Below are 15,144 nucleotides of genomic sequence, written 5' to 3'. Positions count from 1 at the left end.
AAAGTTGTTACAAACCTGTTTTGCGCTTTGTCATTATGGAGTATGAGATGTAGATTGATGTGGAAAAAAAGTAATTTAAAGCAGTTTAACATAGTGCTGCAACAAAACAAAATGTGAAAAAAAAGAGAGGTATGAATACTTTTGCAAGGCACTGTATATAGGAAACTCGGGTATCGAGACTGTGATGCCTAAACATGTAGGCAACTCAGTAGGTGTTTAAACTATGATGTCCAGAAATGCTGTCTATGTTGGGAAACCCAGTAAGTTTTGAGACTATGATGCTATGTATGTCTATGTAGGCAACTCAAAATACTTCAGGTTTTGTTTTGGAAAAAGCTGCAATGCAGCTGACGTCAAGTGAATAGTCATTGCATTGCAATTAATTTGATATATTTACTGTACATTTAGGAGATCTGCAGCTTCACCAAGAGAACTCAAAGCCCAGTGTGAGTAAATAAACGAAAGCAGCTGGGTTTAATCATGCTCTGGACGCTGTTATTTATGTAGACGTGAATTAGTTTCACCAGTGTAATCTATGTGAAACAGATGCAGAAAAATGTGCAGTTTTTTTTTTCTTGCAGTCTGCTTCACTTCCAGTTAAAGTTGGTGAAGAGACAGACAGTCGTCTAGACCTGCTGACCAGCCGATCTCCGGCTCTTGTAATCGGCCCTTTCCATGGAATAACAATAATAGCATTTCGCAAGCATTGCACTGATTTCCAGGAATGGAAATTTATTGTTTCAGCATGACAGACACAAAATCTTGCACTTATGGTAGATGATGGTTCTGATGGTCATCACTGAATGCATTCACCTGGAAAGCAGAATTGCATGAGATATGAAGTACGGTGCATGCCTTAAAACGTACACTGCAAAATGTGATTAGTCTAATTTTGGTCTTGTTTTCCAGTGCAAATATAATTTTTAAATCAAGAAACATTTACTTTAGATAATAATCTTGTTTGAGTCGAGTTTAATAATTAAAATAAAGTCTTAACTTGGTTTTTCCTTCATGTGCATACGTTGTTTTGCCCTGTTTTCTTTGGTCTAGATTTGTTGCGACTGATGTCATTTCTTGTTTTGTTTTTCTCACTCATGATTTCTTGTGGTGATGCTTGTGTCTGTGTCTCGTATTGTGCCACCTAGAAAAAATGCATATTTTGGCCTAAACAGTGAGATTGCAGACTTTGACTGTACCAAAACTGCTATGTGCTTTTGATGTGTTTTGCGATACAATGCCTGAAATGTTTTGCAACTCACTAAGTTCTGAGATTGATGCCCAGAAATGGAGTCTATAGGAAATTCAATACATTTTAAGACTACGGCACCTAAATTATGAAACTCACTGCCGAACTAGTGTTTAAGATTTACATCTATTTAGGGCACTTACCAGCTTTGGAGATACCCAAAACTCATTAGGTTATAAGATAATACACTGTCTATGTAGGCAACTTAATAGATTTTGAGACGATGATGCCTAAAATGTTTTCTATGCACACAAGTCACTAGGTCTTGATACAAGAATTCTCAGAAATGCTGTCTATGTAGGCAACTCTCCAGGTTTTGAGACTATGATGCCTAAAAATGCTGTCTATAGGAAATTCAATAAGTTTTGGGACTGTTTATGTAGGAAACTCACTGCCTATCAGTTGATCAAAATGCTATCTATTTAGGGTGCTTACCAGATTTGGAAACAGACAAATCTCATTAGGTTATAAGATAATATGCTGTCTACATAGGTAACACATAGGTTTTGAGACTATAATGACAGAAATGTTTTCTATGTAGACAAGTCAATGGGTCTTGATACTTGAATGTTAAGAAATGCTGTCTATGTAGGCAACTTTCCAGGTTTTGAGACTATGATTGCTAAAAATGTTTTCTATGGAGGAAACTCACTAGGTATTGATACTATAATGCTAAGAAATGATGTCTATGTAGGAAATTCAATACGTTTTAAGTGTATAACACCTAAGACTGGCCTAAAATGTTTTTGATAGGTCTTGATAGATCTTGATAGGTCTTGATAGCTCCAGAGACGGATCATCAATGAAGACATCGCCAACCTAGACGGCCATTGGCGCGACTCCACAGGAACCTGATGAGTTTCTCTTCAATCGGACATTGGCTAAAACTGCTGGTTTCGTCTGACCAGAGGAGAACTGGTCCCCCGACTGAGCCTGGTTTCTCCCAAGGTTTTTTCTCCATTCTGTCACCGATGGAGTTTTGGTTCCTTGCCGCTGTCGCCTCTGGCTTGCTTAGTTGGGGACGCTTTCCAGCGATATCATATAATACTAAACTGAACTAACGAAGATATCACTGAATTCATTGCTGAACTGCCTTGAACTTAAAATTGATTGTTTACAATAATGCGTTACCTACACACTATTGTTCTGTTTAAATACTGTGCAGTTGCTTTGACACAATCTGTATTGTTAAAAGCGCTATATAAATAAAGGTGACTTGACTTGACTTGACTTGATAGAATGCTCAGAAATGCTGTCTATGTTGGCAACTCTTCAGGTTTTGAGACTATGATGTCTAAACATGCTGTCTATGTAGGTAATTCAATAAGTCTTGATATGATGCCTAAAACATTGTTTATGTAGGAATCTTTGGAGATAGCCCAAAAGATAATATGCTTTATATATAGGCAACTCACTATGCTTTGAGACTATGATGCTTAAAAAATTTAGGCAGCTCACTATAATGCTGTCTATGTAGGAAATTCAGTTTTAAGAGTATAACACCTAAAATGTTGTTTATGTAGACATATCTAGTGCTAAAAATGCTTTGGAGATAAACAAAACTCATTAGGTTTTAAGATAATATGCTGTCTATAGGCAACTCTATAAGACTATGATGGCCATAATGCTGTCTATGTGGGGAAACTCTAAGTTTTCAGACTGACAATCACTATTTGTTGTTTATATAGGAAACTTGTAGGTTTTGAGAATATGATACAAATAGAAAACTCACTTGAGATGCCTTGATGTTGCCTATGTAGGTAACTCACTAGTTTTTGGGAATATGATGCCCAGTAATGCTGTCTATAAAGTGTTTACCAGCTTTAGAGCTGCCCTGAGGTGTTGTCTAGTGAGTGAGCGCAGTATGTATTGGCACTATGATGCCTAAAAATGTTTTCTATGTAGGAAACTCACTAGGTATTGATACTAGAATGCTTAGAAATGCTGTCTATGAAGGCTAATTTCTAGGTTTTGAGACTATAATGCATAAACCTGCTGTCGATGAAGGAAATTCAATACGTTTTAAGAGTAAAACACCTCATATCTAGTGCTAAAAATGCTGTCTGGGTGCTTCTCCAGCTTTGAAGATAAACAAAACTCATTAGGCTTTAAGTTAATAGTCTGTCTATAGGCAACTCAATACGTTTTTAAGACTAATGGTCAGTAATGCTGTGTATGTTAGGAAATTCTCTAGGTTTTGAGACTATGATGTAATACGTAACTGTAATAGCGCCTTAAATGTTATGTAGAAAACTCACTGCCTATCTTTTGCTTAAATGCTGTCTACTTAGGGCGCGTACCAGCTTTGGATATAGCCAAAACTAATCAGGTTATAAGATCACATGCTGTCTATGTAGGCTACTCACTAGGTTTTGAGAATATGAAGCACAGAAATGCTATGTAGATAAATCAATGGGTTTTGAGACTAAAAATGCTATCTATTTAGGGTGCTTACCAGCTTTAGAGATACCCAAAACTCATTAGATAATAAGATAATATGCAGTCTAGGCAACTCAATGAGACTATGATGGCCAGAATTGCAGTCTATGTAGGAAACACACTAGGTTTTGAGACTATTATGCCTAAAAAGGTTTTGAGGAACTCACTAGGTCTTGATACTACACTGCTCTCAGAAATGCTATCTATATAGAAAAATCAGTAGGTTTTCAGACTAAAAATGCTATCTATTTAGGGTGCTTACCAGCTTTGGAGATAAACAAAACTAATGTTTTAAGATAATATGCTGTTTATAGGCAACTTAATAAGTTTTAAACACTATGATGGCCAGTGCTGTCTATGTGGGGAACCTCTCTAGGTTTTGAGACTGACAACCAGAAACTTGTGGGTTTTGAGAATATGATACAAATAGGAAACTCACTTGAGATGCCTTGAAATGTTGTCTATGTAGGTAACTCACTAGTTTTTGAGAATATGATGCCCAGTAATGCTGTCTATAAAGTGTTTACCAGCTTTAGAGCTGCCCTGAGGTGTTGTCTAGTGAGTGAGCACAGTATGTATTGACACTATGATGCCTAAAAATGTTTTCTATGTAGGAAACTCACTAGGTATTGATACTAGAATGCTTAGAAATGCTGTCTACGAAGGCTAATTTCTAGGTTTTGAGACTATAATGCATAAACCTGCTGTCGATGTAGGAAATTCAATACGTTTTAAGAGTAAAACACCTCAAATGTTGTTTATGGCATATCTAGTGCTAAAAATGCTGTCTATTTAGGGTGCTTCTCCAGCTTTGGAGATAAACAAAACTCATTAGGCTTTAAGATAATAGTCTGTCTATAGGCAACTCAATACGTTTTTAAGACTAATGGTCAGTAATGCTGTCTGGAAATTCTCTAGGTTTTGAGACTATGATGTAATACGTAACTGTAATAGCGCCTTAAATGTTATGTAGAAAACTCACTGCCTATCTTTTGCTTAAAACGCTGTCTACTTAGGGCGCGTACCAGCTTTGGATATAGCCAAAACTAATCAGGTTATAAGATCACATGCTGTCTATGTAGGCTACTCACTAGGTTTTGAGAATATGAAGCACAGAAATGCTATGTAGATAAATCAATGGGTTTTGAGACTAAAAATGCTATCTATTTAGGGTGCTTACCAGCTTTAGAGATACCCAAAACTCATTAGATAATAAGATAATATGCAGTCTAGGCAACTCAATGAGACTATGATGGCCAGAATTGCAGTCTATGTAGGAAACACACTAGGTTTTGAGACTATTATGCCTAAAAAGGTTTTCTCTGTGAGGAACTCACTAGGTCTTGATACTACACTGCTCTCAGAAATGCTATCTATATAGAAATATCTGTAGGTTTCCAGACTAAAAATGCTATCTACTTAGGGTGCCTACCAGCTTTGAAGATAAACAAAACTCATAATGTTTTAAGATAATATGTTGTTTATAGGCAACTTAATAAGTTTTTAAGACTATGATGGCCAGTGCTGTCTATGTGGGGAACCGCTCTTGAGACTGACAACCAGAAACTTGTGGGTTTTGAGAATATGATACAAATGGGAAACTCACTTGACATGCCTTAAAATGTTGTCTATGTAGGGAGCTCGCTAGTTTTTGAATATGATGCAGTTATGCTGTCTATGAGGTGTTTGCCAGCTGTAGAGCTGCCCTGAGGTGTTGTCTAGTGAGTGAGCGCAGTATGTATTGACACAGAGGCAGTAGCGGTTTTGAGAAAGTAAAGCAGGAAAAGAGACGCTTCCTCCTCCCTCAGAGCTCGTTCTTCATGAACATTTCCTGTCTCATTTGTGACTCACGTCCATCTCCGCGCGCTTCCTCTCAGATGAGGGAGGAGAATGAGACTCGAGCCGATATAAGAGCATCGATCCGGGGTCAAACGCAGTGGAGTGTATAATGGAGCGGTTCGGGTTGATCGGGTTTGGATCGGTTCTACTCGTGTACCTGATGTCTGGTGAGTTTCCGCTTCAGTCTCTTTACTACGGCGCGACGCGACGCTCTGACGCTGACGCTGCTATAATCAGTGAGCGCTTGCGCTTCACCGGAGCTTTAGCAAGTCGTGTCGCGTCGCGTCAAACTCAGTGTTTATGGGGTGTATATAAATTAATTATTAGTTCCTCTTTCAGTGTCTGAAACTGTCAGGCAACACGAGTCTGACACACGTTTCCTCGTGGGTGTGTGTGTGTGTGTGTGTGGGTTTGTTTGAAACTAATCCAATTCTGTTCCTAATCGTTAATCTGTTGTTTAAATTGTTCGTTCCGTTTGTATTTCCTAAATGCACGGTTGCATGATCCTAAGTCGTGTAAAGTATGCTTTAAAAACATGTTTTGTGACTGAGTTGTTACTATTGTGAAACTATACTACATCACTATGGGATCTTGTTCAAATATTTACCACAATTTACCTATTAACTAGTACTGTTGTGGTGCTATGATAAAGAGGGTAGGCATATCTGATATTAAATATATTATATTATTATTATAGTTAACTAAAATGAAAACCACAAATAAATAAATGTTAACTGAAACAAAAGTAAATAATAAATATATAGTAATAAATGTATAATAAATATAGCAATACATATTATTTATTATTATATAAATTATATAATAAATAAAAAATTAATTGAACTTATTTTTCTTGTTTACATTTAGTTTAACTTGATGTATTAAAATAACTAAAACTAAAAATGAAATAAAATAAATTAAAACTAGACATGTTTTTTTAAACTCTGAAAATAAAAAAAAACATTAAATCATTAAAAATATTAATAGAAACTAATGATACAATAAAATAAAAATATGTGAGCCTGGACCATACATCATTCATCATTCACCATTCAAACATCACCTGAAAGCTGAATAAATAAGCTTTCGGTTGATATATTTATTGTTTGTGAGGATAGAACAATTAAAAATCTAGAATCTGAAGTTGCCAAAAAAATCTGAATATTGAGAAAATCACCTTTAAAGTTGTCTTAAGATATTAGCAATGCATATTACTAAACAAAAATTAAGTTGTGATATATTTACAGTAGAAATTTTTCAAAATATCTTCATTAAACATGATCTTTACTTAATATCCATATGATTTTTGGCATAAAAGAAAAATCGATCATTTTGATCTATACAATGTATTTTTGGCTATTGCTACAAATATATCTATGCAACTTAAGACTCGTTTTGTTTTTCAGAATGACTAAAGTTTTATAATAAATAATAAATTAATTAAATGTATTTATCTAATTTTCGTTTAGTTTAAATCGATGTATTAAAATAAAATAAACTAAAAATACTATACTATATAAACAGTTTTTTTATATTTTAAAAATATTAATTTATCATTAAAAATGTTAATATAAACGAATGATGCAATAAAATAATACGCTAATAATTATATATACACACGCACACATAAAGATATATACAGAGTTATTTATCAATTTAATGCAACATAGCCAATTTGTACTTAGAATAGTTTAAATAAATTCTTCTTAAATGAGGTGTTTTGTCCTGTATCTTCATCACACTAATGTGTGTCCACACAGATGTTTCTGCGGTTCAGCGTGTAACTATAAACCTGTGGTTGCATTTAAGAGATCCTGACGATCCCAATATCTCGTTTCCCAAAGCTCTGTGTCCATTTACCGCAGCAAACAGTGATGCAGCATGTGTTTGCGTTTATTTTCCTGGCAGGCGCAGTTACTGAAGCCGAATCCAGGCGAATGTTAAGACGGTTACGTCATCAGATCCTGAGAAGCTTGTTGCTGTAGAAAATGTCTTTTTAATTAGCACATGTGTTTGGGGTCTAAACTAACGTCACTTAGCAGTTTGCACAATGTCTGAGTCGAGTTTTTGACAAATCACATTGCCTATCACTAACTAACCACAAACAAAAAACACTTTTTGCCTGATCCAGGGATGTTATAGTTAATTAAAACTAAAATAATAATGATAACTAATTTTATTTCTCATTTTCATAAAGTTTAACTTTAAATTGTTTAAAAAAAGAACTGCATAGACATTTAAAAAACATAAAAGAAATGCACACAAATTGAAAATATCTGACTCTCAGCTCTGTTTGTCTCTCAGGTGCATCAGCTCTGCTCCACACAGCTAATCCACACAGTGTGTGTAAGTCATGTGACCCTCAGCCGGCGAACTGCAAGTCAAATGAGTGCATCGCAAACTGCAACCAATCAAAGGTCTGCCCGAATCCAGATGACGTCTGCGCCGCCGTCTGGTATGATGCACTCGTGAACATGAATCATGGAGCTGCAGTGGGGTTTGTTCCAACACGCTCTCAGACGTGATGCAGCATTCCTCGCTTAAAGCAGACTTCACCTAAAAATGAACTTTAGCTCAAAATATACTCGCCCTCAGGCCATCCGAAATGTGAATGAGTTTGATTCTTCATCAGACTTGGAGAAATGTAGCATTCCATCACTTGCTCACCAATGGATCCTCTGCTTTGAATGGGTGCCGTCAGAATGAGAGTCTAATCAGCTGATAAAACATAATCCTCCAAAAATCCAGTCTTTTCTTACTTAGATTTTGTCTTGTTTCCAGGCAAAATATCTACAGTTTCTTAAATCAAGAAGGATTTTCTAGACGAGTAAAAACAAGTCAAAATTAAGTGAGTTTTTGCTTAGAATGAGCAACAAAAAAAAAAAAAAAAAATCTGTCCATGGGGTAAGCAAAAAAAGAAACTTATTTCAAACAGAAAACAAAATAATCTGCCAATGGGGTAAGCAAAAAAAAGTAAAAAATCTTATTTCAAACAGAAAACAAAAGTATTTTTCTTACCCCGTTGGTAGATAATTTGGTTTGTTTCAAGCAAAAATTCACTTAATTTTGACTTGTTTTTTCTGACAATAATTTTTACTTCTCTAGAGTAAAAATCAAGTCAAAATTAAGTGAGTTTTTGCTTAGAACGAGCAAAACAATCTGTCAATGTGGTAAGCAAAAAAAACTTATTTCAAACAGAAAACAAGAGTATTTTTCTTACCCTATTAACAGATTATTTGGCTTGTTTCAAGCAAAAAGACACTTAATTTTGACTTTTTCTAACAACAATTTTTACTTGTCTAGAGTAAAAATCAATTCAAAATTAAGTGAGTTTTTGCTTAGAACGAGCAAAATAATCTGCCAATGGGGTAAGCAAAAAAAAAACTTATTTCAAACAGAAAAGAGTATTTTTCTTACCCCATTGGCACATTATTTGGTTTGTTTCAAGCAAAAAATCACTTAATTTTGACTTGTTTTTCTGACAATTTTTACTTCTCTAGAGTAAAAATCTAATCAAAATTAAGTGAGTTCTTGCTTAGAACGAGCAAAATAATCTGCCAATGCGGTAAGCAAAATTTTTAATATTTCAAACAGAAAACAAGAGTATTTTTCTTACCCCATTGGCAGATTATTTAGCTTGTTTCAAGCAAAAATGCACTTAATTTTGACTTGTTTTTTTCTGACAATTTTTACTTCTCTAGAGTAAAAATCAAGTCCAAATTAAGTGAGTTTTTGCTTAGAATGAGCAAAAAAAAAATCTTATTTCAAACAGAAAGCAAGATTATTTTTCTTACCCTATTGGCAGATTATTTGGCTTGTTTTAAACAATAAGACACTTAATTTTAACTTTTTCTGACAACAATTTTTACTTGTCTAGAGTAAAAATCAAGTCAAAATTAAGTGAGTTTTTGCTTAGAACGAGCAAAATAATCTGCCAATGGGGTAAGCAAAAAAATAAATAAATAAATCTTATTTCAAACAGAAAACAAGAGTATTTTTCTTACGCCGTTGATAGATTATTTGGCTTGTTTCAAGCAAAAACACTTATTTTTTACTTGTTTTTTCTGACAATAATTTTTTACTTCTCTAGAGTAAAAATCAAGTCAAAATTAAGTGAGTTTTTGCTTAGAACGAGCAAAATAATCTGTCAATGTGGTAAGCAAAAAAAAACTTATTTCAAACAGAAAACAAGAGTATTTTTCTTACCCCATTGGCAGATTATTTAGCTTGTTTCAAGCAAAAATGCACTTAATTTTGACTTGTTTTTTCTGACAATTTTTACTTCTCTAGAGTAAAAATCAAGTCCAAATTAAGTGAGTTTTTGCTTAGAATGAGCAAAATAATCTGCCAATGCAGTAAGCAATTTTTTTTTATTTCAAACAGAAAACAAGAGTATTTTTCTTACCCCATTGGCAGATTATTTAGCTTGTTTCAAGCAAAAATGCACTTAATTTTGACTTGTTTTTTCTGACAATTTTTACTTCTCTAGAGTAAAAATCAAATCAAAATTAAGTGAGTTTTTGCTTAGAACGAGCAAAATAATCTGCCAATGCAGTAAGCAAATTTTTTTTATTTCAAACAGAAAACAAGAGTATTTTTCTTACCCCATTGGCAGATTATTTAGCTTGTTTCAAGCAAAAATGCACTTAATTTTGACTTGTTTTTTCTGACAATTTTTACTTCTCTAGAGTAAAAATCAAGTCCAAATTAAGTGAGTTTTTGCTTAGAATGAGCAAAAAAAAATCTGTCAATGTGGTAAGCAAAAAAAAAATCTTATTTCAAACAGAAAGCAAGATTATTTTTCTTACCCCATTGGCAGATTATTTGGCTTGTTTCAAACAATAAGACACTTAATTTTAACTTTTTCTGACAACAATTTTTACTTGTCTAGAGTAAAAATCAAGTCAAAATTAAGTGAGTTTTTGCTTAGAACGAGAAAAATAATCTGCCAATGGGGTAAGCAAAAAAAAAAAAAAAAAAAAAAAATCTTATTTCAAACAGAAAACAAGAGTATTTTTCTTACGCCGTTGATAGATTATTTGGCTTGTTTCAAGCAAAAACACTTATTTTTTACTTGTTTTTTCTGACAATAATTTTTTACTTCTCTAGAGTAAAAATCAAGTCAAAATTAAGTGAGTTTTTGCTTAGAACGAGCAAAATAATCTGCCAATGTGGTAAGCAAAAAAAAACTTATTTCAAACAGAAAACAAGAGTATTTTTCTTACCCCATTGGCAGATTATTTGGCTTGTTTCAAGCAAAAACACTTAATTTTGACTTGTTTTTTCTGAAAACATTTCTACTTGTCTAGAAAATTAATCTTGATTTTGGAATTCTTAGATATTTTGGCTGGAAACAAGACACAAAATCTATGTGAGAAAAGCATTTTTTGCAGTGTTGAGAAGAAAGATGCGTGTTTGTAAGAAACAAACCCATCATTAAGAGTTTTTTTTTTTTTTTACTTTAAACCACTGTTTCAGGTTAAAATACAAGTCCAAAATCCATAAAAACACTTATAATAAAAATATAAAGTAGTCTGCTTTGAATCTCGAGAGAAATCTGCACAGATCAAGCGCTATTTACAAGCCAAAACAGCTAAAAAAAACAGAGACAGCAGCAGATTAGTTTTGTTTTGTTTTGTTTTTTAACTGGAGGAAGCATTATTATGGATTATGGACTTTTAGTATTTTAGTTAAAAACATCTTGATGGATTTTTTTCTTACAAACATGCAGATTTTGTCTTCTCAAGATGTTAATTGATGGACTGGATTGGTGTGGATTATTGTGATGTTTTTATCAGCTGTTTGGACTCTCATTCTGACGGCACCCATTCACTCCAGAGGATCCACTGGTGAGCAAGTGATGGAATGACACATTTCTACAAATCTGAAGAAGAAACAAAGTGATCTACATCTTGGATTGGACATTTTTGGCTCAGCTGTTCCTTTAAGAAATTACAAAAAAAGATAGCGTTTTGAGATAAAGAAGTCCCTTTTTCAAAACCAAACCAAGAAGTTGCCTGAAAATGAATCATTCACTCTCCCTTATTTGCATTTTTTGGGTGAATGATTCCTTTACAGTAAGTTCTTCACGGATACATGAACTACAAAGCTCTTTTTCAAAACCATCTTTAATATATATGTCCGCAAACAAATCCTGTACACTGCTGCATTATGGGTGTTGTAGTTTGGTTTCTAGTGATTGTTACATGAAAACTGGAAAAACAACGTGAGCTTGTTTCACTTTCCGTGCAGCGGAAGATACAGGAACAACAACCCAAAACACACAAACGCTGGTGTAAATCAGCTGACTGAACGAAACAGACGTGCAATATTTAATAATAAACATCTGATGGCAATAATTCAGTGTGGCATCCAGTAATCATGCATTTATTTTTGTATCATTGAGATTACATTGTATCTGCACATCAATTTACTGTCAAATTCCCAACAGTAAACTGATGCCTCCTCCTCGTTTTTTAGCATTTAGCCTTTTCAGCATTTTTAGTTTTTTGTTTTGTTTCTGTATTTTGTTGTTTCTGTGATTTTTGTATATTTTGTAAATATGTCAATACAGTACTTTTTTTTTTTTTTTTATTCCACAGGGTGCTTAAAGTGCAAGAAGACTTGTCTTGAATTGAATTTATCAAATAATCATAATCTTTTGCTTTAGATCAGAACTTCGGATCACAAATCATTTGATTTAGATCGGAACTTTGGAGCAGGTTTGCAGATCTTTCGCTTTAGATCTGAACTTCGAAGAGCGGATCGTGAATCATTTGATTTAGATCAGAACTTTGGAGTAGGTTTGGGAATATTTTGCTTTAGATAAGAACTTTGGAGATTGGATCACAAATCATTTGATTTAGATCAGAACTTTGGAGCTGGATTGTGGATCTTTTGATTTAAATTGGAACTTCAGAAAGCGGTTTGCAAAAAATTTGTTTATATCGGAACTTTGGAGCAGGTTTGGGAATATCTTGCTTTAGATAAGAACTTTAGAGTATGGATCACAAATCATTTGATTTAGATCGGAACTTTGGAGCAGGTTTGGGAATATCTTGCTTTAGATAAGAACTTTAGAGTATGGATCACAAATCATTTGATTTAGATCGGAACTTTGGAGCAGGTTTGCAGATCTTTCGCTTTAGATCTGAACTTCGAAGAGCGGATTGTGAATCATTTGCTTTAGATCGGAACTTTGGAGTATGGATCACAAATCATTTGATTTAGATCGGAACTTTGGAGTATGGATCACAAATCATTTGATTTAGATCGGAACTTCGAAGACTGGATTGTGCATCATTTGATTTAGATCGGGACTTTGTAGCAGGTGTGCAGATCTTTTGCTTTAGGTCAAAACTTTGAAGAGCGGATCGTGAATCATTTGATTTAGATCGGAACTTTGGATCAGGTTTGCAGATCTTTTGCTTTAGATCTGAACTTCGAAGAGCGGTTCGTGAATCATTTGATTTAGATCGGAACTTTGGAGCAGGTTTGCAGATCTTTCGCTTTAGATCTGAACTTCGAAGAGCGGTTCGTGAATCATTTGATTTAGATCGGAACTTTGGAGCAGGTTTGCAGATCTTTCGCTTTAGATCTGAACTTCGAAGAGCGGATCGTGAATCATTTGATTTAGATCGGAACTTTGGAGCAGGTTTGCAGATCTTTTGCTTTAGATCTGAACTTCGAAGAGCGGTTCGTGAATCATTTGATTTAGATCAGAACTTTGGAGCTGGATTGTGGATCTTTTGATTTAAATTGGAACTTCAGAAAGCGGTTTGCAAAAAATTTGTTTATATCGGAACTTTGGAGCAGGTTTGGGAATATCTTGCTTTAGATAAGAACTTTAGAGTATGGATCACAAATCATTTGATTTAGATCGGAACTTTGGAGCAGGTTTGCAGATCTTTTGCTTTAGCTCAAAACTTCGAAGAGCGGATTGTGAATCATTTGCTTTAGATCGGAACTTTGGATCATGTTTGCAGATCTTTTGCTTTAGATATGAACTTCGAAGACTGGATTGTGCATCATTTGATTTAGATCGAAACTTCGAAGACTGGATTGTGCATCATTTGATTTAGATCGGGACTTTGTAGCAGGTGTGCAGATCTTTTGCTTTAGATCTGAACTTCGAAGACTGGATTGTGCATCATTTGATTTAGATCGGAACTTTGGAGCAGGTTTGTGGATCTTTTGCTTTAGGTCAAAACTTTGAAGAGCGGATCGTGAATCATTTGATTTAGATCAGAATTTTGGAGCAGGTTTGTGGATCTTTTGCCTTCAATCAGAACTACAGCTCAGATTTAGGAGTGGTTTCTTTTTTTCTGTTTTTTTTTTCTTAAACAGAAGGAAAAAATCTAACAATTAAGACATCATAAATTACATTTATAAAAACAAAACAAAGAAAAAAGAAAAAGTACCCACAAATAAAAATCACTTATGAAAATTTACCATGGTTTTACTACAGTAAAAGTGTAGTATACTTTGTAATTCTGGTAACACTTTACAATAAGGTTCATTAGTTAAACATTAGTTAATGTATTAACTAACATGAACTAACCATGAGCAGTACATTTGTTACTGTATTTACTAATCTTTCTTAACATTAGTTAACGGAAATACAGTTGTTCATTGTTTGTTCATGTTAGTTCACACTGCATTAACTAATGTTAACAAGATTTTAATAATGTATTAGTAAATGTTGAAATTAACATTAACAAAGATTAATAAATGCTTAAGTGCAGTTCATTATTAGTTCATGTTAACTAATGTGGTTAACTAATGTTAACTAAGGAACCTTATTGTAAAGTGTTACCGTAATTCTTTAGTAAAAATACTTTGCATGTGCTTCATTTTATTTTTGCCATTTTGTTTTATTAGTATATATTTATTTATCTATTTCTCTTTTTTAAGAGAAGACATTGTTTGATAGGTGAGATTTCTGTTTGAAGTTCTTGAAAATAAAATAGTGCTTGAAAAGTCCTTCAATTTCTGTCTGAACCCTGCTTTCAGGTGGAGGAAGATGGACAATGGAGTTGTTATGGTGCAGACGAAGTGTCACGACCCGACGCAGCCGCTGAACGGCGTGATGATTGACGGCTACAACAGCTCAGACTGCGTGCTGGCGGTCAGTGACATGAATGCCCCTAAACTCCGCCAGTGCGCCTGTACGGGACGTGACTGCAACGAACGCATGCTGCTGAACAAACCCGATGACGACTCAGAGTTAATTACAAGTGAGTGCAGACGTGATATCAGCACTGAGTAGGTGTGCGTTTGAGTGTGTGTATGTGGTTTTCATACTTGTAGTGTTTGTTTGAGGTCTCCATCAGGTGTGTGTCTGGGTTTTAGTCATATCATCAGCATTGAGTTACATCTGAAAAAATGTCATATTTGCATTCACTGTTTCAGGTATGAATGTAAAATTGATTCATGAAGGTTTTGTAGTAATTGTGTTGGTTTACATAAAGCAGGACAGTCAGGAAAAACTTTCTTATGTAGTTGTAATAAGTGTCATATCGAAAGAGAAATCCCTAATTGTATCTTTTTCTAGGTGAATGGTAAAACCCATTTGTTAACATTAGTTAATGCATTAGCTGATTATATATATATATATATAT

At 34.2% G+C, this 15,144-nt stretch overlaps 1 protein-coding gene across 1 annotated transcript in view; it reads left to right on the top strand.

The window, feature by feature from the left end:
* Positions 1–5,531: 5,531 nt before the first annotated feature.
* tgfbr2a (transforming growth factor beta receptor 2a) overlaps positions 5,532–15,144 on the top strand; it is a 29,177-nt gene continuing 19,564 nt past the window's right edge. The window contains exons 1-3 of the mRNA XM_073821817.1: positions 5,532–5,691; positions 7,829–7,979; positions 14,537–14,760. Coding sequence (XP_073677918.1) covers positions 5,634–5,691; positions 7,829–7,979; positions 14,537–14,760 — 433 coding nt within the window. The 5' untranslated portion in view covers positions 5,532–5,633. The remainder of the gene's footprint in view (positions 5,692–7,828; positions 7,980–14,536; positions 14,761–15,144) is intronic.

This window comes from Garra rufa, chromosome 17 (genome assembly GCF_049309525.1).
Source record: "Garra rufa chromosome 17, GarRuf1.0, whole genome shotgun sequence".
Lineage (NCBI taxonomy): Eukaryota > Metazoa > Chordata > Actinopteri > Cypriniformes > Cyprinidae > Garra > Garra rufa.
Note: the sequence above shows the minus strand (reverse complement) of the source record. Positions and strands in the feature narration are given on the sequence as shown.